Source organism: Myripristis murdjan, chromosome 17 (assembly GCF_902150065.1).
Source record: "Myripristis murdjan chromosome 17, fMyrMur1.1, whole genome shotgun sequence".
NCBI lineage: Eukaryota > Metazoa > Chordata > Actinopteri > Holocentriformes > Holocentridae > Myripristis > Myripristis murdjan.
Genome location: NC_043996.1, coordinates 18,241,003 through 18,264,484, shown reverse-complemented (window position 1 = coordinate 18,264,484; position 23,482 = coordinate 18,241,003). Strand labels below are relative to the sequence as shown.

Genomic DNA, 23,482 nt, shown 5'->3' with positions numbered 1-23,482 from the left:
TCTTTACTGTATGTTACACTAGTGTTGCAGCAGTTGAGTTTGGTTTTGACCGTGCCTACGTCAGAGGTTTTTTTTTTTTTTTTTTTTTTTTTTTTTTTTTTAAGTAAAGCAGATGTACAATATTGCAACAAAAGATTTCTAGACTCTTGGTTGTTTTTTGTAGTTGTATGCATTTTTGGCGGGAAAAATCTTGGAGGCAAAGCAGTGCAGAGGACTGACAATGAGGTTTGATTATCTTTCTTTAAACATCTCACTGTCTGCAAGTGACGTGTGATGTGCTAGCTGAGGGAGTTACATCTAAAGTCTCATGCAGACCAAACAAGAGGATACCCAAATTGAATTGCAATAATGTTTTAAGGTCTGTATGTGTGTGTGTACATGTGTAACTGTGACAGGCCCATGTGCAACAGGACAGACTGAACAGGATTTTGCAGTAGAATCTCACAGGGCCATCAAGCAGGGAGGACAAGAAAGGGAAAAGAATGGGCAGTAAGGTGGGAATTACACTGAAGTTGTTAGAGATCGCTTGTCACTGGATAAAATGGCAGCCTCAGTGAGAGTCAGTTAGGTCTCTCTTCTGTGGAGGGAATAATATGATCTGAATGGAAATGATACTGCCAGCATTCGATCTACACACCGCTTACCACAAACCACCCCAGCAGCATACCAACATGCAAGCGACAATAAACATGTCGTCCCCCACAGATGATGCAGTGCTCCCCTGCACCAGTCAGTAACAAATATAGTTTGCCCCCTTATTTTGACCTGTACATGTAGTGCCCATCTTGGGCCAAATGCCCAGAAATGCCAGACAGCACTAATGAGATGCACCGTTCCCCCAAGTTTTAACAAAATCAGCTCAGCATTGTCTGAAATATCATGTCTGATGGACAGATGGAGGAACCAACTAACGGATGGAGAGATAAAGACTATAATCCACAGTCTGATTGCATCATGTTGTGGAAAAAAATATGTGTGTGTGTGTGTTTGAGTGAGACAGAAAGAGAGAAAAGAGGGCGCGAGTTTGAAGACCATTCTAAATCTAAAATTTTTCTGAAGAGGGTTTAGAATACACCGTTGTATATCTGGTCTTTCAGTGTGTGCAAGCGTGCATAAGCGTGTCGCTGTGTGGGAAAACATATTGGAGTATATCAATTAAATTCAATAAGACATTTTTGATTGCAGTTCACAGCTGCATCATATCTGCTCTCTTCACCTGTAATTGAATGTCACCCACATGAATTCCTCTTGCCTTAGGCCTGATAGCAATGAGGTGGATGATGTAACTTATATTTCACTATAATTCATTGAGATTTCAGCTGCAACTCCACTGCAACTGTAACTGGTTTTGACTGCTCTAATTTAAATTTCTTCAGCTTTTTATGTGTGTGTGTGTGCGTGTGTGTGTATGTATGTGTGTGTTTCAGCTTGAGCTTCCTCATGCATTCCATTTTCCTGTGTTTTCGAGCACGCGTGTTTGTCATGTGCGTGTGCTTGATAGGCCTGTGTGCATCAGTAGAGCTTGTTAAAGTTGTTTAAAGTCATACGGGAGCACTGATGACACCCTCCCCAAAGAACACGCACACACAAACACACACACACACACACACACACACATGCATTGCTACTCACAGCACCACAGACCTCTCTGCATCCTGCCAGGCAATCAGACGGATGGACACCGGTCGCCAAGCCTTGCGGCCTGCCAGTAGACTGAGTTCAAGACTGAAAAAAAAAACAACCATAGCAACTAATATAGCCAGTCTGATTCGTGCTCATGTTCACTCTTCAGCATTGTGTTCTCCATGCCAGAACAGAAGAAATCTTAATCAGTTGAATGCATTTTGATTGTGTTAAAAAAAACTTATCTTTTTTCTTCCGTCTTTTCCCCTCTCTTTCTCCACCTCCACATCCTACTTTTCATTCTGATTTCTCCACCACAAATCCTCTTCTGTACCCCTCATTCTCCCCTCCCCCCTTCCTCCTTCCCGTTCACCTGCACTCCTACCAGGGGAGCACCTGCGCATCTGTCCCCAGGGCTACACCTGTTGCACCAGCGGCATGGAGGACAACCTGGCCAGCCTGAGTCGCAGGGAGATGGAGGGACTGCTCAAAGACGCTGGACGAGCCTTACAAGTCTCACTGACTGGACAGTACAAGGCCTTTGATGGTAGGTGTGTGTGTGTGTGTGAAAAAAGAGTGAGTCAAACGTGAGGATTAAAAAGTAAGAATGCATGTGAGCGTGTCTTTGAATTTGTTCCCACTCTTGGTTAGTCTGATGTGGAACCACATGTGTAAGGACACTTTAGCGAGGGGAATTTTTTTGTGATGCACAGTGCGAGTAAATAATGCAGTTCTCAGTGTTCATTCAGTGTTCATTCACTGTTATTCCACTTTTTCACAAAAAAACATGTACTGCCTGCAACACACACACACACACACACACACACACACACACACACACACACACACACAAAGAGAAAATAAGCCAAGGAGATGAAAGTTAAAGCCTGTTACTTACAAAGAAGACCTGATTTACTCAAATCTTTAGAAATACTAAAGACTAAATTGTGTCAATAGTTGAACAAATAGTAGTGGTTACTTATTTATTTCTGTATTTATGGATGGATGGATGTTGCACTGACATGGTAAACAAAGTTGTGCTTGTTTTGCAGAATGCTTTCAAACAGCTAAAAACAAAACTAAAAATTATGTTTTAAAATGCATTAAAAGAAAACTTAACTGTATATTAATGACTTTGTTCATGTTTTTCTTCTTATTAATTCACTCTCCAGATACTGAAATAATGATTTAAAAAACAATGAATGAAATCATCATTATACACATTTAATAAATCATGTATGTAAGATATTAGCGAGGTTTATCAAATGCATTATCTCAATGTGAATTTAATTTATCACTTTATGATTTTTTCAAAGGTATATAAATCAATAATAATTAAACCCTGAGCTAGTGTATAATAATAAAGCTGGCACATTGGAGGCTCCATATTACATGGCTCTTATAGATAATTGGCTGTAAATTATCCTGTGATTCTTCCAAAAGCTGTGAAATTGTGCTGCCTGACTGTCAGTATGTTTGTGTTATTTTGGCTTCTTGCTTTTAAACAATATTTACACAGTTGGAAAACACCCGTTCTCTGTGAAGTCTGGGATTTTGCCTAACCCAACGTCTCCCCGCTATCAGAGCTGGCATGAGTGGATAAATGTCTGATTAATGGCTGCTCTCCTTGTGTATTATATTACACACACAGTTACCTTTACTGCAAATCATTTCAGTCGCACTAGATGTATAAATTAAACTGTTAGTCTACTCCCAGCATTTTGTTATTGTTATATTGTGCTAGACACTTTTTCTCATTTGGACAATGCAAACATTTCCATGCCCAGTATTTTTTTTTTTTTTTGCCAGTGGCAGAGTGTACAGACTGAAGTGATCTGTTGTTAAGCATAAATAGGAGAGAATAATAACACCTTGCAGTAGTTTTGTCAGAATATCAGTATCAAACTTAGGCACCAATACCATATACCACTGACTCCATGACCATATGTGAAATAAATAAATAAGAAAATAACCTAAATTAAATCCAAGAGCACATTTACAGTGACTATCAATGATTTTCATGAAAGCCTTTCCCTTATCATTGGTAGCTCTTTGGAAGAAGCTATCCCAAGTGGGTAACATTTTATTTTACAGATTGTAAATAACCAGGTATTTAACAGGGAAAAAGGTGGTAACACAAACTACTTACTGGTAAATTATCTGGCATTTACACTGCAAGTGCTAAATAAACTCCTACTAAGTATTCCGCAACTTAGTTGAAAAGTAGGTGGGCTTAAAATATTGTTTTAAAAGTCCGTTATTAAAGTCTGTTATTAGGAAAACAAACAAACAAACACAAACAAATAAATAAATAAATAAATAACATGGCAAATATGTAATTAATGGAAAATTGTCCTGAAAATGGATTTCCAGTATATTATTAGAAACTTGGAAAGGAGATGAAAAAAAAAAAACAAAAAAAACTTTTAGACAATTGTTCATAAAATGGATTGTAAGTTCTGAATAAATTACTGATAGCTATTTAGAGGCTAACTTGTAAAGTAATAAAATATTATTATTACAGTCTATTTAACTGCCAGATAAGCTAAGCGTTATCAAAAAGGCCCACCAGGCATTAGTGATGTGCGGACTGCAGTTGTATCCGCGGGCTCTGCAGATAATCTGCGGATCTGGCGGGCTGGGTCATAAAAATTAACATTCTGATTAATTCGGATGAGTTGTGGGTGGGCGAAGTAATACATCATTAATGAGAAGAAAATATTAGTTACATTCTCGAAAATGTGAGCACAATAAAAGAATCACCTTGAAAGCCTGTGCTGTTTGGCTCACTTTAAAAATCAACATAGCCTGGATGGACAGGTAGAGGTTGAGTGAAGTGTCCATGTGGGTGCGGGACTCTAAATTGAAGATAATAATTAATTTACGTGGGTGGTGGGTTAATGTTTTCTGTGTACATGCGGGTTCAGATGATGTCAGAGCTGATCCATGCATCACTAGCAGACATACAGCGTTTTGCTGATGTACAACTTCTGCTCCCATAGCAGAAGAGGCCAATTATGTGAACAATACAAATCATAATCATAAGTCATCTTGAGTATGACATTCTGCTAGAGTGTATGGAAACTTACAAATTAAAAAGTTTTACAGGGATTTATATTTGTGAATGTGATATTTATGCAAGCTGACAGCATGAAATATGACAAGAAACAACCAAATTGAGCAGTCAAAAAGTATAGCACAGCACCAGCTCTCAGATCAGATACTGAGCTACAGGTAGTACAACAATGTATAATGGCATTATACTCTCAGATCAAAACCTACCTGTTTCATGAAAGAATCTGATCCCATTTGAATTCATTCAACTGAATAGAATTAGACCTTGTTTTAAATGTTAATCTATCAGCAGGTCCTGTCTCCAAATCTCAAGTACCAGCTTCAACCCCTTGTGACTTCACAATTCCCAAATGCAATCGAAATAAATTGACATTTTTGAAATGGTGAACTTCAGCGACATTTGAACGGTTCACTCTGCAAGTTTCCTAATGTGTTTATTCTGCGATGACACGCAACAGATCATTGAGCCTGCACCACACAATACCCTCTGCATCATGGGACAGAGATTGTTTAGATTCTTAATTGTAATGTTTAGAGCTAGAGAGAAGGAAAGAGAAAGAGAACGCGGGAGAGATTCTCAATCTCCGACCACTGGTGCACCAAGGCAATTATTTGTGTTTAATGACCTGCTGCAGTTAATAGAAGGGTCTCTCTGCGCTCCACTTGTTCCCCTTGGCCAGTTTGTGACAATGGATCTGTCAGCTGGAGCTCTGAGCTTGGCTAGTTAGACTGACCTTTTCAGATCACAGTGATTAGTGGCTGAGTGACATTTGTTTACTCTTCCTCTATCGCTCTGTGTCTCCGTCTCTCTATGTCTCGCTATTTCTCATGGTCCCTCCTTTTCACTCAGGGTGCTGTTTCCATGCCAAAGAGATACTTTGGTCCCGCCAAAGCACACAGAAGGACAAATACACAACTCTCACACACACACACACACACATACACATACAAACCTGTCCAAGACATACAAACCTCCTCCAAGCTAGTTTATGTCATCATACAGTCCTGGAACTTTCTCATTCTTCAGAAAAAACACCTCATTTAGCAGAGCGGAGCTAGTAAACAACACCGAGTACAGATGCGCACATTCAAGCAGCACTCAGCTCGACACTCTAAACAATCTAATGATGTGCATCAAAGAGCTCTTGTGCAAATACACACACAGAACACACACACGTCATGCGAGCGGTGATGCCTGCTGCCAAACAGTGAAGTCATTCGGAGCTTGTTTTTGTAGGTGTGCGTCTCCCTGTGTCATTTACTCAGAGGAGTTCAAATAGCTGCTGTTGTTCTGGAATCCAGACCTCTGTTCAGACTTGTCCTTTTCCTTGACCTTAAGTCCAGCCGCACCTGTGTAAAGGTGTCTTTCTCACTCATACTCTTTCTCCTGCTCTCTCTTACCTTTCATTTCCTTTCCTTTCCTGTCCTGTCCTTTCCTTTCCTTTCCTTTCCTTTCCTTTCCTTTCCTTTCCTTTCCTTTCCTTTCCTGTCCTTTCCTTTCCTTTCCTTTCCTTTCCTTTCCTTTCCTTTCCTGTCCTTTCCTTTCCTTTCCTTTCCTGTCCTTTCCTTTCCTTTCCTTTCCTTTCCTTTCCTTTCTTCTTCCCTATCCCAGCAGGTTGTGTGGGGGTTGCAGTAAGGATAACAAAATGTCAATCCTCTCCGGCCCTGGACAACATAGTCTGCCTCAGTTCTTCCTCTCATCCTCTCTTTTATCCCTTCCTCCTTGTTTTTTTTTTTTTTTTTTTTTTCCATCTCCCCTCAGCTCAGCCTGAGGAGCAGCATTAGAAGGAGATGGCAGAGCAGACAGAGCAAAGAGAGAGAAGTGTGTGCATGGTGGCGGTGGTGGTGGGGGTGCTTAAGGTCTTACAACCATCTGTTGTTGACCACGTTCTCTGAAGGCAGGAGGAGCTGAGCGATAGACTGGGGTTAATTGTATCGTGATGTGATGCATTTGCTGTCACAGAAGCCGCACAATTTGGCCGGGTCCACCCGTCCTTGCAGAAGAGATTATCTTTTTTTTTTTTTTTTTTTTTTTTCTGCTGTAGCTACTGGAGTGGGCTAAACAAGATGACTTGACCTCCTGTTTTAGGCTTTGGTAAACAGCTGCCACTGAACTAAGCCACTGCTAAAGCCCAACCTCCTGCTGTTGTCAGGTGAAAACCATGTAGTCTCAGTGTCAGCTTTTTCAGGAACCAAGTAAACAAAAGTCTTTTTTTAACTTGCCAACTACATTTTCAGTTCATGTAATTAGTTTTGAAAAGGTTTATTGCTTAATCTTTTTAACCCGTAGAGCAGCAGAAAAATCCTCAAATGAAGTTAAAACATGAAAATTGCCCAAATAGGAGATACATGGTTTTCATATGGCAGTGGATTCCACTCTTTACGATGCCAGTAAAGGATCTGTGTCAGCACAGTAGGATGTCATTCATTGACGAGTTTAGACACACAGTCTTATTGTTTTACTGAAATATGGGTTGATAATATAAATATGAGAAGAGAGGATCTGATTCCCAACCAACTTCCCAAAAGTAGCAGTAATTTTTTATTTTAGTAAAGCTAGAAGAGAGTATAGTAACATTGTACCCTGCTGCCAGCCCTTCACATCTGGCTGTGTTTAGCAGGGTGTGGGCTAGCTAGCGCCATGTGGCTAAGTGTAGGGTGTTACTGTTCCAGCCCAGGCAGGCAAGGCCTTTTTAGGTCCAGAAACTCTGGAAGAAGCCCCAACCAAGCCACAGATTAGAGGACCAGCATGCTCACACACAGCTGGCTCCGGGCCTGCGTGTGTATGTGTGTGTGTGTGTGTGTGTGTGTGTGTGTGTGTGTGTGTGTGTGTGTGTGTGTGTGAATGAGAGTGATTTTTGTGTGTATGCATGGTTTGTACTGCCTGTTCCCTCTCCGTTTACAGTAGACAGTTTTACCACTGCATGGATGAACCTTATCTGCAGAGGTTTGAATTAAATAGCATCGAGACTAAGTTAAACTGCCCTTAGGATGCAAATGCAACAACTGGACAAGTAAGCACACTATTGTTAGGAGAAAGAAAAAAAAATAGAATAGAATGAAAGGAAAAGATGTGGGAGGAGAGGAAGTACAGCGAGAGGGAGAAAGAGACAGAAAGGACGCCAAAAGGCTGAAGAGAGCGAGAGAGCAATGAGAGATAAACAGGCAGGAATAGAGGGAACGAGCTAGACAAAAAGAGTGTGAGATAGATAAACAAGACCAAGACAGAAAGAGAGATGGGGGTACACAGTGCACACACAAAGAGAGAGGGAGAAAGGTCAGAGAGGATAGAGAGAATGATGGCACTGTAGGGAGCTGTGTGTGTTAGATGGCAGGCAGGTGTGGCAGACAGACGGAAGCCTTAAAGCTTGCAGGTGGTGCTCTGCTTAATGGTGCCATGGCTGACATCTGGATCCACTGTGTGTTTGCGCGTGTGTGTGTGTGTGTGTGTGTGTGTGTGTGTGTGTGTGCTACTGCTACCGTTGATGTAGCTGGATGCAATAGGATCCTTAGGCGATTTTTAGAAACACGTATGAGCATACAAATACTAGGAAGATAGATATATAGATGTTAGTTAGTTGGGGTGCAGCATTTTCCAAACCAATGAATATAGTTTTTTCCCCTATTGTTCTTGCATGCATTGCACTTTTTCACAAGCAAAAATACAGTGAATCTCATAATGTAATGTAACTGTTTTTTGTTTTGTTTTGTTTTCCAGATACATATATAAGGCTTTGTGTGACTACGTTGCACAACCTTTACAAAACACTGGCAAAAGCCCCATTCATCTTTTTATGCTGAATTGCTAATTGTTGATGTTTAAATTAAAAAGAAGGGTTGCATTCTGAATCAGTTCAAGTTGTTTTAAGCCAAACCACTGCCTTAGAATCAAGCTGCTAACAGGTCGTACACAAGGAGAACCATTCCACTTCTTGATAGATAGATAGATAGATAGATAGATAGATAGATAGATAGATAGATAGATAGATAGATAGATAGATAGATAGATAGACAGGCAGACAGACAGAGGCAGACAGACAGGCTGCCTCTTAGAGACAGAAAGAATTACAGAAGCAGATTTTCTTATTTGTCTGATCCTGAGCCAAGACCCCAGTTGCACACAGACACAGTCACACATATACGTACACACATGCACCGGCACACAGTATTTATGAGTAGCCAAAGGCTTATTGGCCAGTGTATTTCAGCCCATTTCAGTCCGAGGCCGATCAGTGGTCATAGAGTTTAATCTGATTTGAGGAGTACTGGCTGGCTGGCTGGCTGGCTGGCTGGCTTATGGGTACGCTCGTTTCTAGATGACCAGGCAGGACACACTTATTTATTCATTTAAGCAGCGCTCCAAACATCTCCCATCTGGCCCTTAAGTAACGCCATCTCCTCCGAAGGAGCTCGACTAGACCTGAGGGGGGGCGCAGTCCATGACGATGACATCAAGTGCACCCAAATGTTACCCTCCCCACCTCGCCATCTCCCCCTCCCACATCGCCATCAACCCCAGCAGCAGCAGCAGTCTGCTCTGTTGTCTCCTCACTGTAATGAACACTGTGGCAGAGGCAGCGCTGAAACCAAGCAAACATCTCTAATTAGACTCCTTCAACACATTCTGTGTCTGTGTTGAAATATTCCTACAATTAGACAACAGATTTGATACCCCACCTCCACCACCCACCCCACCTTCTAATTTCCTGTTTTCAGGGTCACCTCTGATGATGTCATGAGAGACAAGGACATCTGCTCCCATTGTGCTGCGTGATTGGCTCGTTTTATCTGCATGCAAATCACGTCGGTTGGGACCTGGAGTACACTGGCCTAATTATGCCAAACACATTACTCGCTAGGAGCAATGGTGCCTTGGACGGATGAGAGTGAAAGAGAGAGAGAGCGAAAAGAGTGAGGGCGAGAATAGATGATTGCGGTGTTACAAAAAAAAAAAAAAAGAAGAAAAAAAAAGGATGCGCAGAGGAAAGAAATGGAAAGTAAATTGAGATGAGCGGAAAAAAGAATCATCATGAGACAACATCAGGCAAGGAGAGGCAGGCAGCTTGGGAGGAAACAAGCAAAGAGGAAAAAGCTGAAAAAGAGAAACAGATGGATAGAAAAAGAAACAGACATGGGTAAATGGTGCACAGTGCCAGACAGAGAGGGAGAGAGAGAGAGAGAGGGAGAGAAAGGCATGAGGACTTTAAGAGACTGACTGCTGATAAATGGCATGTGTTATGTGGTGTGTCGGCTTGTTTAATATAAGGGAGCTTTTAATGGTGTCTAAATGCTTGCTAAGGGGGCTGCGGTGCTCCTGGGGTAGAGTGTGTGTGTCATAAATGTCCTTATTGATGGAGACTCAATCTGACACATAAACAGTCTAATGGCCCCCACATCATCGCTTGCACCTTCGGTTGCACCCAGGACAGCAGCGCTTGTTTTCCGCTGTCATGCTTATTTGTTTTCGTCCTTGCACAGGTGGGAACAAAACAAAGTGAAAGGTGGACGTTTGAGCGGGGTGGGAGGGGTAAAAGCGTGCAAAGGGCGGGTGCTGATAGGAAAGGGTAAGGATCATACGAGCATCTGGTGACTGCTGAGGAGGCTGAGGGAGTGGCTGGAGCAACCGGGCTTGAAACACTAACACTGAAAAAAAAAAAAAAAACTCCATTATTACAAGTCATTTAATCTCATTTTCAGTCTTAAAATCTTGCATTTCTGAAAACAAGTGAAAAAAATCAGCCAGTGGGGATGAGAAATCACCAATCAGTGGGCTGTGATCCAAGGCCGGACCCTATAATGGTTCCACCCGGACCACAAAACAGTTTGCAAACTTTTTATAGTGTCGTGATTTGTTGAAGCTGCTATATGCCTGTGTCCAATCCTGTGCATTATTTAAATCACTCAACCATCTCGACCAATCAAAGCAATTGTGCAGCAGGAAGTGCTTGTATTCAGTGAGAGAGAGAGAAGCAGAAGTAAGAGAAAAGGCAAAAGAGAAATGCCCAGACATGTTAAAGATAAATTTTTGTTGGTTCAAAATCACTTTGTTTTTCATCTAGTAACACTGCAGCGTTTTCGTGATGCCTAATGTAACCTCAGTCATGCAACCGGCAATTTGTGTTATTGGTAGATTACTGGTAAATACTCAGACCCAGTCTTGTTAAGATGAAGACTGAAGTGAGCAGAGCTTTATTTGCATTTCAAGGGAAAATACTGTTTCTTACTTTTACAATGTGTCACATATGAGAATGGCTGGGAAAGGTAGTTATTTTAGAATTGTACTTTATTGCAATTTATATACACGCCTATGCAATATGTAGGCACTATATCCACATGGTCCTACATATATAGTCCAAAACTGCATCCACATGGTCCTACAAATCCCAAAAACAGCTAGATATGTGGGCTTGGACCCTTGCTGGGGAGGAACTTTGAGTAACCAGACCTCCTACAATTTTAATTAAATACCCCTTGCTCCAGTGCAGTTTCACTTGTATCAGGATTCTTTTTCTGGGAAATGAATATGTATATAAATATATAAATATGTTGAAACAAAACAGAAAAGGGCAGATCGGCCCACTAGTTTTAAGAAAATTAGTCTTGAGTCAATTCTTGATTAGCACTGGAAACAAGTGGGATTATCTCATCCCACTGGCAGATTTTTTCCACTTGTTTAAAGAAGATTTTAAGACTAAATATAGGCTGAATTACTAGGTAAGATGGAATTTATTTATTTATTTATTTATGTATTTATTGCAGTGATACAATTCAGTCCGCCTTCATTCCCTTTATTATCTTTCTTCCTTCTTATACAGATCATTCTCTTTTATTATTTAATGCATCTCCACCACCATATTTACTCCTCTCTCTCTCTCTCTCTCTCTCTCTCTCTCTCTACACTTCACTCTCTTTCTCTTTATCTCCCTCTGTCTCTCCTCTGCCAAGGAAACGTCCAGCTAATATGATCATTCACCACTTGTCAAAGTGGATAAATAGAATTAAGGCTGTCGGATATGCAGCCGCTATGCTTCTTGTGGTCCGGTCTTTTCTCTTACTCCCTTACATTGTTTCAGTCATCTTCTCTCTAGTCCTCCCTCGTTGGTCTCTGGTGCCCTGCCAAAACTCAATATGTCTGTCGTGTTTCACTGCTAGTTTGCTTACTATTTATGGACATGCATGGGAGTGAGTGTCAGCCTCTACAATATGCTCAAGCATCCATGGCAATATAACTATATGGGTATCTGCTTTTATTTACAGAGGCATACATTTGTTTGGCTAGTGTTAGTGTCCAGCAAAAGCCTTGTGAGTCAAAAACTGTTTTCTGGAGCTGACAAGATAATGGCAGAGTCTCCCAATATTTCACAGCAAATGTGGATATTGCACAATGCATTTTCAATGCTTTAGCTGCGCCCAGAAACATTTCATGTACATGGGAGACAATGTCAACTGTCAATCAGAAGCACAGAACAAACGGCAACATTGATTTGTACAGGAAACCAGTGGCAGGCGGGAGTAGTACAGACAAATCATGAAAGGATTAGTGATTTCCTGTCAGCCTGGGATGGCTTAATGACTGACCAATTTTGGATCAGGATTTTCTAACTTTATTACACTGTGGCAAAAGTAGACAGACCCCCTAAAGCCCTCTGTGTGAGAAAACTGATTCTGGATTAGTGTGGAATGGGAAGCACAAGCCAGGCTCAATTAATCCCTCTGTGTGAGAAACTTACTCAGGATCTGCCCAAGCTCTCAGTTAGAGTGACTGGCAGCTGGAGGAGGATCAGTAGCTCCTCTGTAACAAGGAATCCCTTGTCAATAGCACACCTGAACAGAGGAAGAGGCACAGAGACAGGGAAGGGAGGAATGTGAAAACAAAGGGACAGACAGACCAAAGAGAGTAAGAGAGTGAGAATGAGAGCAGAGAGAAAGTGCACGAGAACCTGGTCTGGTTTAAAACACCATTCAAGTTCAAATTACTGTATTTTCCATGAGTAACTTTGTTTGTGCAATTGACAAATAGGGCAAGTGCAATAATCACAGACAATCATAGCACAGTCATGATTATGATTAGTCAATCATTATGTGCAGCCATACAAATTAAGATAGGGGAGGGCAGGGGAACTGTTAATCAGTCTGTTACAGGTATGGACAGGAAAAGTGTTCAATACATGGATGGAGTTAGGTACCGTTCAGGCTCTGAGGGACAGGGACCTGTATTGACATCCGAAGGGCATGAGGTTGTAGTAGTAGGTGTTGAGCAGGTGTGTGGTTTCTTTAGCTATTAGTGAAACCTACTTTACCGTCCATTTCTAATGCATGCTGCTGAGTGGCTCTTGTTCCTGCCCAATTATCTTGCTGCTGGTCTTTTCAATCCTTTTGAGGGGATACAGCTTGGTAGCACTCATCACTCAAAACCATGCTGTGACAATTATTGTTTTTTACTGTTATCCAGACATTCCACTCTTATAAACATCATAGAACTAATAAACTTGGCATACAAAAAAGATGACAGTGACAAAAGAGACAACCACACACACATTGCAGTGTGTATGTGCGTACTGTGATACTGAAGGTCTGCACTGATTCCACAAAGGATCTGTAGACCACTTGCAGGACTGATTGCTGGACCTGGAGCTTCCTTATCTCCCTGAGGAAGAGCAGTTGTTGTTAGCACTTGGAGAGAATCAGATTGTCATCGATGGTAGTGCCAAGGTATTTAAATCCCCAGTGTGCTCTATTGTCTGGCCATTCTGCTCCAGAGTCAGGGCACTATGTTGATTTATTAAAGATGAAAAGATTGAAGGAGTGGGTATTACATACAGAGCCACATTGTGCTATGTATGTGTGCATGTCAGTGCCTGAGTGCATGTGTGTGTTTTATCAGGTTTAGAACCACGGGGCTCAGGGAATGTTGGAAAAGAGTTAAAATAAGCCTCCGACATGTCAAGGTGGCCTGGATGTGAAGCTCGGTGTGATTACAAATGAAATCATTAATTCCCGTCTCACCGCAGGAAGAAAGTCATTAAGACACACACGCTTGGCTTATCTTGCTCTCGCTACGTATGCGTGTGGGTGGGTGTCTTTAAGAAAGAGAGTTTTAGAGAGAGGAGAAGGAATGAGAGAGAGGCAGAATGAGATGGAGAGTGGCTATAGAGATTTTCCTAGTTATTAGAGACTATTGTCATATTAAGCAACTCATTCTTTGTCCCACCCTTGCCCAATTTAGGGCTCATGTCCTGGGATATGAGCAGCTATGTACTGCCCATTACTCATTCCCTGGAGGGCAGAAAGTGGGGGAGGTGGACATGGAGGTTAGGCTTGAGGGATGAGAGAGGATTGAGGGATAGAGCAAAGGGATGGAAGAGTAGAGGGAAGGATGAAGTGATGGAGGGAGAGCTTGTGGGCCCACTGGGATCCCTGTATCATGGAGACACAAGCAGAGAGAGAATGAGAAAGGTCATCTTTACACAAGTGCGCGTGCAGGCACACACACACACACACACACACACACACACACACACACAGGAGCTTTGTGTCATGCTAATGATGATCATTATTCACTTGGGCTGAAGGCCAGAGGAGAAACTGGACAGCCTGTGGTGCAGTACTGTTACAAACAAAGAACAAACATTTAAATATTCACATACAGTTCTCAGCAAGCAAAACACCTAAAATTATGAAGTGGCAGTTTTTTTTTTGTTTTTTTTTTAACAGTTTTGCAAGGCATGAATCAGCCTACAACAGAGAAATGTGCTATGCTCTGAGCATTTTAAACACCTGTTCCTGCCTTATGAGGAAAATAAACAGAAATGTGGATAACTCATTTGACAGAAAAACAGTCCCTCCTAGATCTGAATGAAACCTTTCCTTCTGAAACCCATTTTACTTAGCCAGGCTTCTGGCATTTTTTTTTTCTTTTACAGTATGACAGGAATGAATCCAAATGAGGATTAAAAAAAAAGCAAAGCTGCACCTGTCACACCTACTCCCTGTCTGCCCAGCAGTGTGTGTACACTCTGGATTGTGTGTGTGTGTGTGTGTGTGTGTGTGCGCGCGCGTGGGCACACATATGTCTGTGTGTATATGTATGTGAGTATACACATGTGTCTTTTCTATTTGTATGAGTGATGGATATGCAGCTCTCCCAGTACTTGCAGGCAGGCCCAGAGCTGTGTTTGCAGGGGGGTTTGAGTGACAGGAGGTCAGGGAACAGGGGAGTGATATGTCATCCAGCCAGGAACTACCGAACAAACACCCGGTGTACAGTTGCTGTATCTGAGATGCCTTCATCTCTCTCTCTCTCTCTCTCTCTCCCTTTTAGTCTAAAAATATTCTCATACCACACACATAAACACCCATAAAGACATACACATTTGCATGCACACACACACACACACACACACACACACACACATATGAATTCATTATTCTGCTGTTTGCTCTCTGCTCTGGGGTCTGTGGCTATAATGAGGAGCTTATTAGAACATTTTTCACCATGGTTTTGTAAGCATTAATGTCAACTTTCTCGACCATTTAGAGATAGTAGTTACGCATGGTAACTCATGTTTCATTATAATAGGCGGAGCCCTCTAATGGGACTCTATTGTCTTGAACAGCCATCTACTTGCCTCAATGCACTGAAATTTGCTCGCACGTACTCAGGCTGTCAGAATGAGACTGCTCATCCTATGGCTTCTCATCATATATGTGATGCAAATTTAATCGACATTTAGTCAACAAGATCTTCAGTGAAATCTTGAGCAGCAGGGAGACTCATTAGAGGGCTCCACCTGTGATCATAGAACTAGAGTTTCCATTTGTAACTAGCTTGTAGTCTAAGAGTAAGAATGTGTGTCTGTGATACTACCATGTAAGACAGAGAGAGTCTGATAAATGGACAGGGCAGCAGCCATGATGCTGCTCCACATTCAGAATGGACTCATATTCCTTTTGGAAAGTCTTGGGCTCCTGATACATAAACTGGTGAGACACCTTCACAAAGCTAGTGAGTGAGCCTCTGTTTTGACAGCAGCTTGCCAGCCCCTCTGTCCCCGTAGCACACAAACAGCTGCTGTGTTCTCGGTGTAATTGTGCACTCCACATATCATGCTGATACGTGTACCAGGCACAGTCAATGCAGTCTCTTCTAACTTTGCACCAGCATTGGAGGGATAAAACACATCCAACACTAGCATCCAAAAACATCCAACATATTAAAGTAAAGTAGCGATGTTGTTAGGTGTAAAGGGTAAGACTTGTCTGAGCCAGAGTTTTTATGGTTTTGTGTTTTTCATTAGTTTTTGCTTTTATTTCACTTTTAATTTTTGTTTTCAATTCAGTTTAGTTTCAGTTAATCTCCAGAGTGGGTGCTTGTTTCAATTTAGTTTAATATTAGTTTTAGTTTGCTTTTTAATGAGAATATGTGGGGTGTTTGTCAGGGTCTAGATTTAAGAAGTTGAGAATATTACAGTATTGTCATTACAAATACAAACACAACACTTTGTGAAGGCAGCCATGTAGACATCCCTGTCTCAGTAAACATCAGTATCAACACCTCCTCATGCTTGTTGTGTTGACAAATTTGACCAAACTGACTAAAACTAAAGACTAAAATATGTTCTGTGTATTTTTGTTTTATTTTAATTAGTTTTGTAAGTACACAACATACAATATAATATACAATATTTTTTTTTTCTAAAGACTAGTTTTTTATTTTTTTTATTTTATTTTTTCATTTAATTTTTTTTTTACACCTAGTTTTAGCGTTTAGTTTTAGTTAACCATAACAACCTCACCAGTGAATAAGTGGAGTGGGCAGAAGTCACACTGAGCAAACATCAGTGCCAGCAGCAGTACTGCTTATTCATTAACAACACTTTAAGGGAGGTCTGCTTAATAGGCTCAAGAGATAGAGCTTTAAGAACTGAAGGCAATCCCCACTGGGAGGAGGTGGGATATATCACTGAATATTTTCTAGCTTCCTGCAGAAAAGATTTCAGTAGAGTGTGACTAAAAAACAACCTCTCCCCAAAACCTTTATGACAAGAGCAGATCGGAAATGCATTATAGTCCTGGTGTATAAATACACCAGCCCTTTTCTGGTAGCTGTTGAAGAAAACAAAGGATAGAGCCAAATTAATAATTGAATGGGTCAACATCCATCCAATCCTGGGTGCATCAGTCTTTCCCCTTCAAGTCTTCTCCTTTCCAGCCTTGAGGTGTTGGCCCAGATGAGGTATCTCTCCTATTGCTGCATTTGCTGGTGGCAATTTCCAACCCAAAACTATGGATCTGTCCAAGCTGCCACTGCCAACAGTGGCATCATTTTCACATCTCATGGTGATGTTGTATGATCTGGGGTCACCAAAATGACCATCAGTCTCCCCTGTCTCACTCTCATCAGCAGATCAAGGATGAGATAGAGGGAAGGGAAGACACATAGCAACCCTCTTGGCCATAGTGCAAGTCTGAATGGTCCTATGGCATCACGGTCCACTATGTCAGGATGTATAATCCGCTAATCTGACTGATTTGTTCCCTATGTTCTTCAGGCCTAGAATATGGTGAGAGTTCAGAGTGAAGCCGCTGTGATCTGGCTGTCCATTCTCACCGATGCATACTTTCCACTCATCATCGGTTGCTGACAGTTGAAAGAGTATCAGGATAACTAATGATTCCAGTAGGTGGATGTGTCACTTGTCCCCTGAAGGCCAGACACTACTTACTGGTGTTGTGAGTACACTCATGTCTGTGTCTCACACAAAAGGACAAACAACCAGAGGCTATGTTATGTAGGCTGGACCTTTGTGGGAGTTTGCCACAAACTTGTGCCTGTCTGGCTAGTGGAGTGTTGACTCCAAGACAGCAGTTGGGATAAGATTGATCCCGGTAGGTGGAAAATGTCACTGTTGGTAAGCAGTTGACTCATTTCACCCGGTTAAGGTGCAGAAGACAAGTACATGCTTCATTCTCAGTTGGGTCTGTCATTTGACAGTGGCAGTGGGCTATCCTTGGCACAAACTGGCACCTCGCCTTCATCAGGTTCATGTCAGGGTGTCCATCAGCCTCAACACTCCTGGTTTTGAGGTTAAGGGAAAAGAGGCACTTGGTAATGCAGGGCATAGACAAGGCAGTGGTGTGACAATGTGGGTTCTCTGTGAGAGCTGATGTTATTAACAGAACAATCTCACTCTCACTCCAGAAAGCTAACTCGCCGCTCATGTGTGTTTCATTTGCAAGACATGACAGAGTGTGGCAGCTCTGGAGTGAGAAACAAACGTGAACAGAGATGAATTTGTCAGCAATCGTTGCCCTCAGTTGGGCCAGTCGTTTGAACACATCAGAGCTTTGCCCCATGATTTGTGAATGAGCTTGAGAATATGAAGAGAGACTGTTGCCCTCACAAATCAGGCCCATTAGACTGGTGGAGAGGGGACTCTGAGACAGACAGCTAACCAGATACAAATGTTGCCTGTTCTGCCTGTTCTGCCAGAGAGTGGGCAGAACAGTTCAGGAGATAAATGCCATTTGGGCAGAGACAAACAAGAGGTAGTTGTCTTTTGAGGATTGTCTTTCAGGGCCGAGATTTAAGACAGGATCAGATGGACCGGGCCTGTGTCAACTGTTTGTGCCTCACTGTTATCACATTCCAACCACAGCTCTGGGGAATGGTGGAAAAGGTCCAGTGCTGGTACAGTTATCCCCTGAGATAAGGCAATACTCACAGGGATACATGAAATAACCAGTCTGTAGAGTCAAGTGGTCTGATGATGCCGTCCTTGGCAGCACCGCTGTCTTCACATGCTGAAGAATGGTAGATGCAGAATACAGGGAAACTCACCAATAGTTTTGTCAACAGACCCCAACAGAGAGGAAAGCCTGTGTGAAAGTATTCTACATTCCTTCCCAGCCTGACATTTTAAAGGATATATCACCCATTGTGGACAATGGCTTATTCATATCCACTTTTACTGGTTATAGCTATAGGGTCCCATCCACCTCAACCATTTTAGTAACACAATAAAGGGACCAGATTTCATTAGAATACCCTGGTGACTTATGAAAATTTGCACCATGCTATATTGCAAACTCTTACAAAGAGCACCCCAGACACGGGATTGCAGGACAGTGCAGAAGATCTTGGGAGGATAAGGCCTCTTATTTTAAAAATGCAGTTATTAATTATTGTGAGTTGCCATGAGTTATTAGGCTTGTTTCCAGAATCACTCAAGTGTAATTTCCTATCAGTAAGGCCCTTCTTAAATACTAAATACTTCAGTGAATACACTGTGATGTTAAAATCAATGACTCCAAATTAGTGTAGAGATCTTTAACATGGGAACTAGCCTGTGAAAATGCCAGGGGAGAGCAGGCGAGCAGCAGCAATGAGAAACAAGCGGCATAGTGTTTATTAATGAGTGGGACTGGAGCAGCGGAACTGAGATACAGTATCTGACAAGGCCGGTGCTTAGATAATGCCACAGAGATGGGTCAGGATGAGCTTAACATATTAACATGTTATGTAATTCCAAGCATAGTGATTGTCTTCAGGCACTGCACATGTGGGTGTTGGAGTTTTGCAAATTCCGTGTAACTGCGATTTGCTGTGAAATCAGACGGAATGATTACGGCATGTAGACCGTAAGAGCCTGCGTTCACATCTTCCGGGATTATATATGTCTGTGTTGAGACACCCTGGGCTGAGGTCTGACTTAACTGTACACAACCTAATTTAACATGAATTAATGTAGTTAGTTAACCTGTGGATTAGCCTCATGTTAACATACTGACATGTATTGGTCCCTGCTCCGCACCCTGTGTTAACTCTCAGATCCCAGTTCACAGTTCACCAGGCTCCAGTGTATTCACCTTTGCTCTGCCTCTGGCTCAATGTCTTGTCTTCCCTGCTTTTGGGTCACTTTCCTTGCCATGTTTGGTTCCTCTATTGTTTGGACTAAGCTGTCACCCCACTAGCTGGTCAGCAAACACTGCATTAGCCTCAAAGCTAGCCAGACCCCGATCCAAATATGTTAATGTGTTGTTTTTTTTTTTTGTTGTTGTTTTTTCCTGGTTCCTCCCTTGCATGAAATATCATTACTGCACTTGTTGCATTTGCATAAGTGGGTAGCACTGTTGCCTCACAGCAAGAAGGTCTTGAGTTCAAATCCTTGGTGGGGCAGGGACTTTCTGCATGGAGTTTCCCTGTTCTCCTCGTGTTTGCGTGGGTTTTCTCTGAGCGCTCCAGTTTCCCCTGCCATCAAAAACAAGTATGTTAGGTTAATTCTCCTCAGGGCCGTTCAGTCTGTCCGTTCAGCTATAGGCGCCATCATGCCAGAGGGTGCCAGGGAGTGAGTTTTTTTTTTTTTTTTTTTTTTTTTAATTTCCCATTCTATTCGAAAAAATTAGACAAGTGCTGCAGTCCCTCACTGCACCCCACTCGCTGCCCCCGCAAGTGGGGCAAGCGCTGCGTTGCCCTGCTACCTGCCGACTTTTGCATTGTCAGCGAATATGCTGCCTAGGGCGCCAAATTGGTCAAGCGAGGTCCTGATTCTCCTGTCAGTGCCCCTGATCAAGGCACAGGCATAGAACTGGAGTGGGTCCCTTGGCACTGCACAGTGGATGTCCACTGCTCCTAATAGGATAGGTTAAAATCAGAGACTGAATTTCCCTGCGGGCATTAATAAAAATAAATAACTTAAATTAATTTTGCTCTAACATTATCTTTTTTAGTTAAGCTGAGCCAAACATTTGAGGGTTTTCTGCAGTCAGTCATGTATGGATATAAACAGAAAAGTCTCTTTTCCTGCTGTGTTGATGTCATTCTTTCAATTGCATCCAAAATAAATGCACAAGCTGTACCAGATAAAGATCTTTACATCACAAGGCAGTGGTGCTCATGGGAAATGCAGTCTTCGCTCTGGGAAAAACTGCTGCTTTTGACCATGGGGGCTGCCAAAATATACACAAAGTTCTTTATAGTTGCTTTAAAAAACTGCTGAGTTGGGGAAATCAGCCAGCCCAGACTGGGGTGTCCCATGTGGCCCCAGCCAGCCCCTCTCTCATCTGCTCCCAGTCTGGGATGATGGCTGGCAGAGATGAGACACCTACAAAGTAAACAATACAGCACACCACATCTCTCTGCTCCCTGCCTCACACACTCATTCACTCAGGCAGACAAACAAATATGCACACATACACACATACACACACACACAGACACTCACACACCGCTGATTTAAGCCCTTTGTGTACATGGAGATGCCGAGTAAATGTTGGCCTGAGTGGCTGGATGGCCTTGGCACAGTTACTGTGCTGAACCAGGCTTCTTGTGCTGCCATGCTCCTGGCAGACCGCAGCCCTCCATTTCTACTGGGGCTTGAGTTTGTATTTTGCTTCCTCTGCCCCTGTCTGCTTTGTTGTTTGTGCTTGTCTGAGTCAGTCTTCAGTATTCCATTTTTTTTTTCCCCAAGACCAACAGCCTGCCTATCTCTCTCTGTGTCTGTCTGTCTACCTGTCTAACTGCTTCCTGACTGCCTGCTGTTATATCTGTAAGTCTTCAGTTGCAGCATAGTCTGCACCCTGAAGCACTGTCAATTCCCAGACATCCCCCAGAGGGACACATTCAAATATTTTCACTTGGGTTCATCGACAGTATGAGACAATGTTGGTATGTAACATAAAGCAGTGAGAGCAAGCTAGGGAAATTTCATTAAAGTTACCACAGTTTCTTAGAAAAATGAGAGCACGGTCCTCACAGCATAAGCTGCCATAATATCCAACTGGGAATACTAATATAGATAGCAGTATGCAGTAGGTGATTTGTCATTCTTTAACAGGGGGGGTGGCCAAATCAGGGATCACCTCTTTGCAACACACATACCCATTTATACCTCCCAAGCGACATTGTTGCAGGACACCTTAACCATAACTGTGATAATTCTACTGCTACAATTCCATTTTATCCAGTTATTTGTTTGTAACTAAGTAAATACACCTTTTTTTTTTTTTTTTTTTTTTTTTTTTTTTTAGCAGGGTTTTCTCACAATATACTACAAGCAGGGCCATTTTAAACTACATGACCCACATGACCCCTTGGAATTTTTTTACCATCTAAATTCCACATGACACACAGTGAACATGAGCAAAATAGAAGAGAGGACATTATAGCCTAAAGCATAAAGCCGGTAAAATGTATTTAATGTCAGAAAAACTTTTGAATATTACTGAAAATAATCCTGAAATAACCAGTAATGTAGTGGAATGTATGAATAACAAACAAGTTGTCTTATCTGTAAAAACCATTATATATGCATAGTGCAAGATTCTGACTCCAGTCTCCACTTTAACTTCTATCATTTAGCTGCTCTGGCAAAAACTGACCAAAGTGTCACAAAACAAAGCAATATCAAGCCCAGCAACCATGTCAACTGTGAGCTATTAAACAGGTAACTAAAGTACTTCCTATTCCCTGTTTTATAACCATTTATGTATGTTTTCAGGTTATTTCCTGGATCTGCTGAACCGCTCAGAGGTGGCTCTACAGGAGACCTTCACTCAAGCTTGGGGCCCTCTTTACTCCCAGAATGCCCAGGTCTTCTCTGACCTGTACACAGAACTGAGGCGCTACTGCCGAAGCGCCAACGTCAACCTGGAAGAGGTGCTCAATGACTTCTGGACCAGACTGTTGGAGAAGCTTTTCAACCAGGCGAACAGGCAGTACCTCATAGGTATATTATGACCCTCCTGTAATAGTAACAACCAGGATATTATCTTTACTTTGAGAATGGGTGCCAATAATTGCATTAAATAACATGAGTATTATAGTGTTTACCAACAAGTGTATTGTCTGAAAAGTTCCCTTTAAAGTATTACGCATACAAAACAAAGAGAAAACAAGAAAGAGTTTGGATTGCAACCTACTACTCTTTCTGCTTTGCAAGAACAGTATAAGAACTATTGCCATGTAGTCCTGGGCATTTTAATGATATTGTATCGATAGATATTACGACAGATATCCTCTAGATATCCTCTGGGATTTTGGATTGTCATAACACCATGACATGGAATAAATGCTGTGCTCTCCTGGTTTTAAAGGCTACATTTCAGTACCCAGAAAGTTTCTGAACTTCTGAAAATTTCTGTATTTCTGAACTGTCAAAAATCAAAAATCTTTTTTTTTTTTTTTTTTTTTTTTTTTTTTTTAATGTATGACTCTATATCTCTCTCAATATCTAAATTTTCCATCAAAGATGATGTGTGATATGTGGTTTTGTCTATATCACCAAGCCCTATTATCATAAATCTTAAATCATCCATGTTCTTTGACCTTGTTGTGGAGGTTTTGTCATCACTTCATATTTAATCCATTAAACTATCAGCGCTAACTCTTCAGTATTTATTGAATTTTACAGGTGAAGACTACTTGGAGTGTGTCTCTAAGCAGATGGAAACACTGCGGCCATTTGGAGACACACCCCGTGACCTCACGCCGAAGATCACACGCACATTTGTGGCAGCCCGCACTTTTATCCAGGGACTGGTGGCCAGCGGAGAAGTGGTGCGAAAAGTGTCCCAAGTAAGACCGCTCTCTTTCTCTTTCTTTCCTTCTCTCCTTCTTACTTTCCAAATCTCTGCTATTTTCTTCCTTTTTATTATCAACATGTATGGCATTCCCTGCTCGTTTTTTCCTCCTTTCATATCCCCGTCAACCAGCCATTGTAGTGATTATTCTCTTTCTGTATATCCTCTATCATGTCCAGTTCTTCCTCTTCCCCATAAAGCCGAA

At 41.9% G+C, this 23,482-nt stretch overlaps 1 protein-coding gene across 2 annotated transcripts in view; it reads left to right on the top strand.

The window, feature by feature from the left end:
- The window catches only part of gpc1b (glypican 1b), a 79,177-nt gene that overhangs the window by 41,909 nt on the left and 13,786 nt on the right, over nucleotides 1-23,482 (top strand). For both annotated transcript variants that reach the window (XM_030074589.1, XM_030074590.1), the window contains 3 exons: nucleotides 2,012-2,170; nucleotides 22,197-22,424; nucleotides 23,109-23,272. In XM_030074589.1, the coding sequence (XP_029930449.1) occupies nucleotides 2,012-2,170; nucleotides 22,197-22,424; nucleotides 23,109-23,272 (551 nt within the window). The remainder of the gene's footprint in view (nucleotides 1-2,011; nucleotides 2,171-22,196; nucleotides 22,425-23,108; nucleotides 23,273-23,482) is intronic.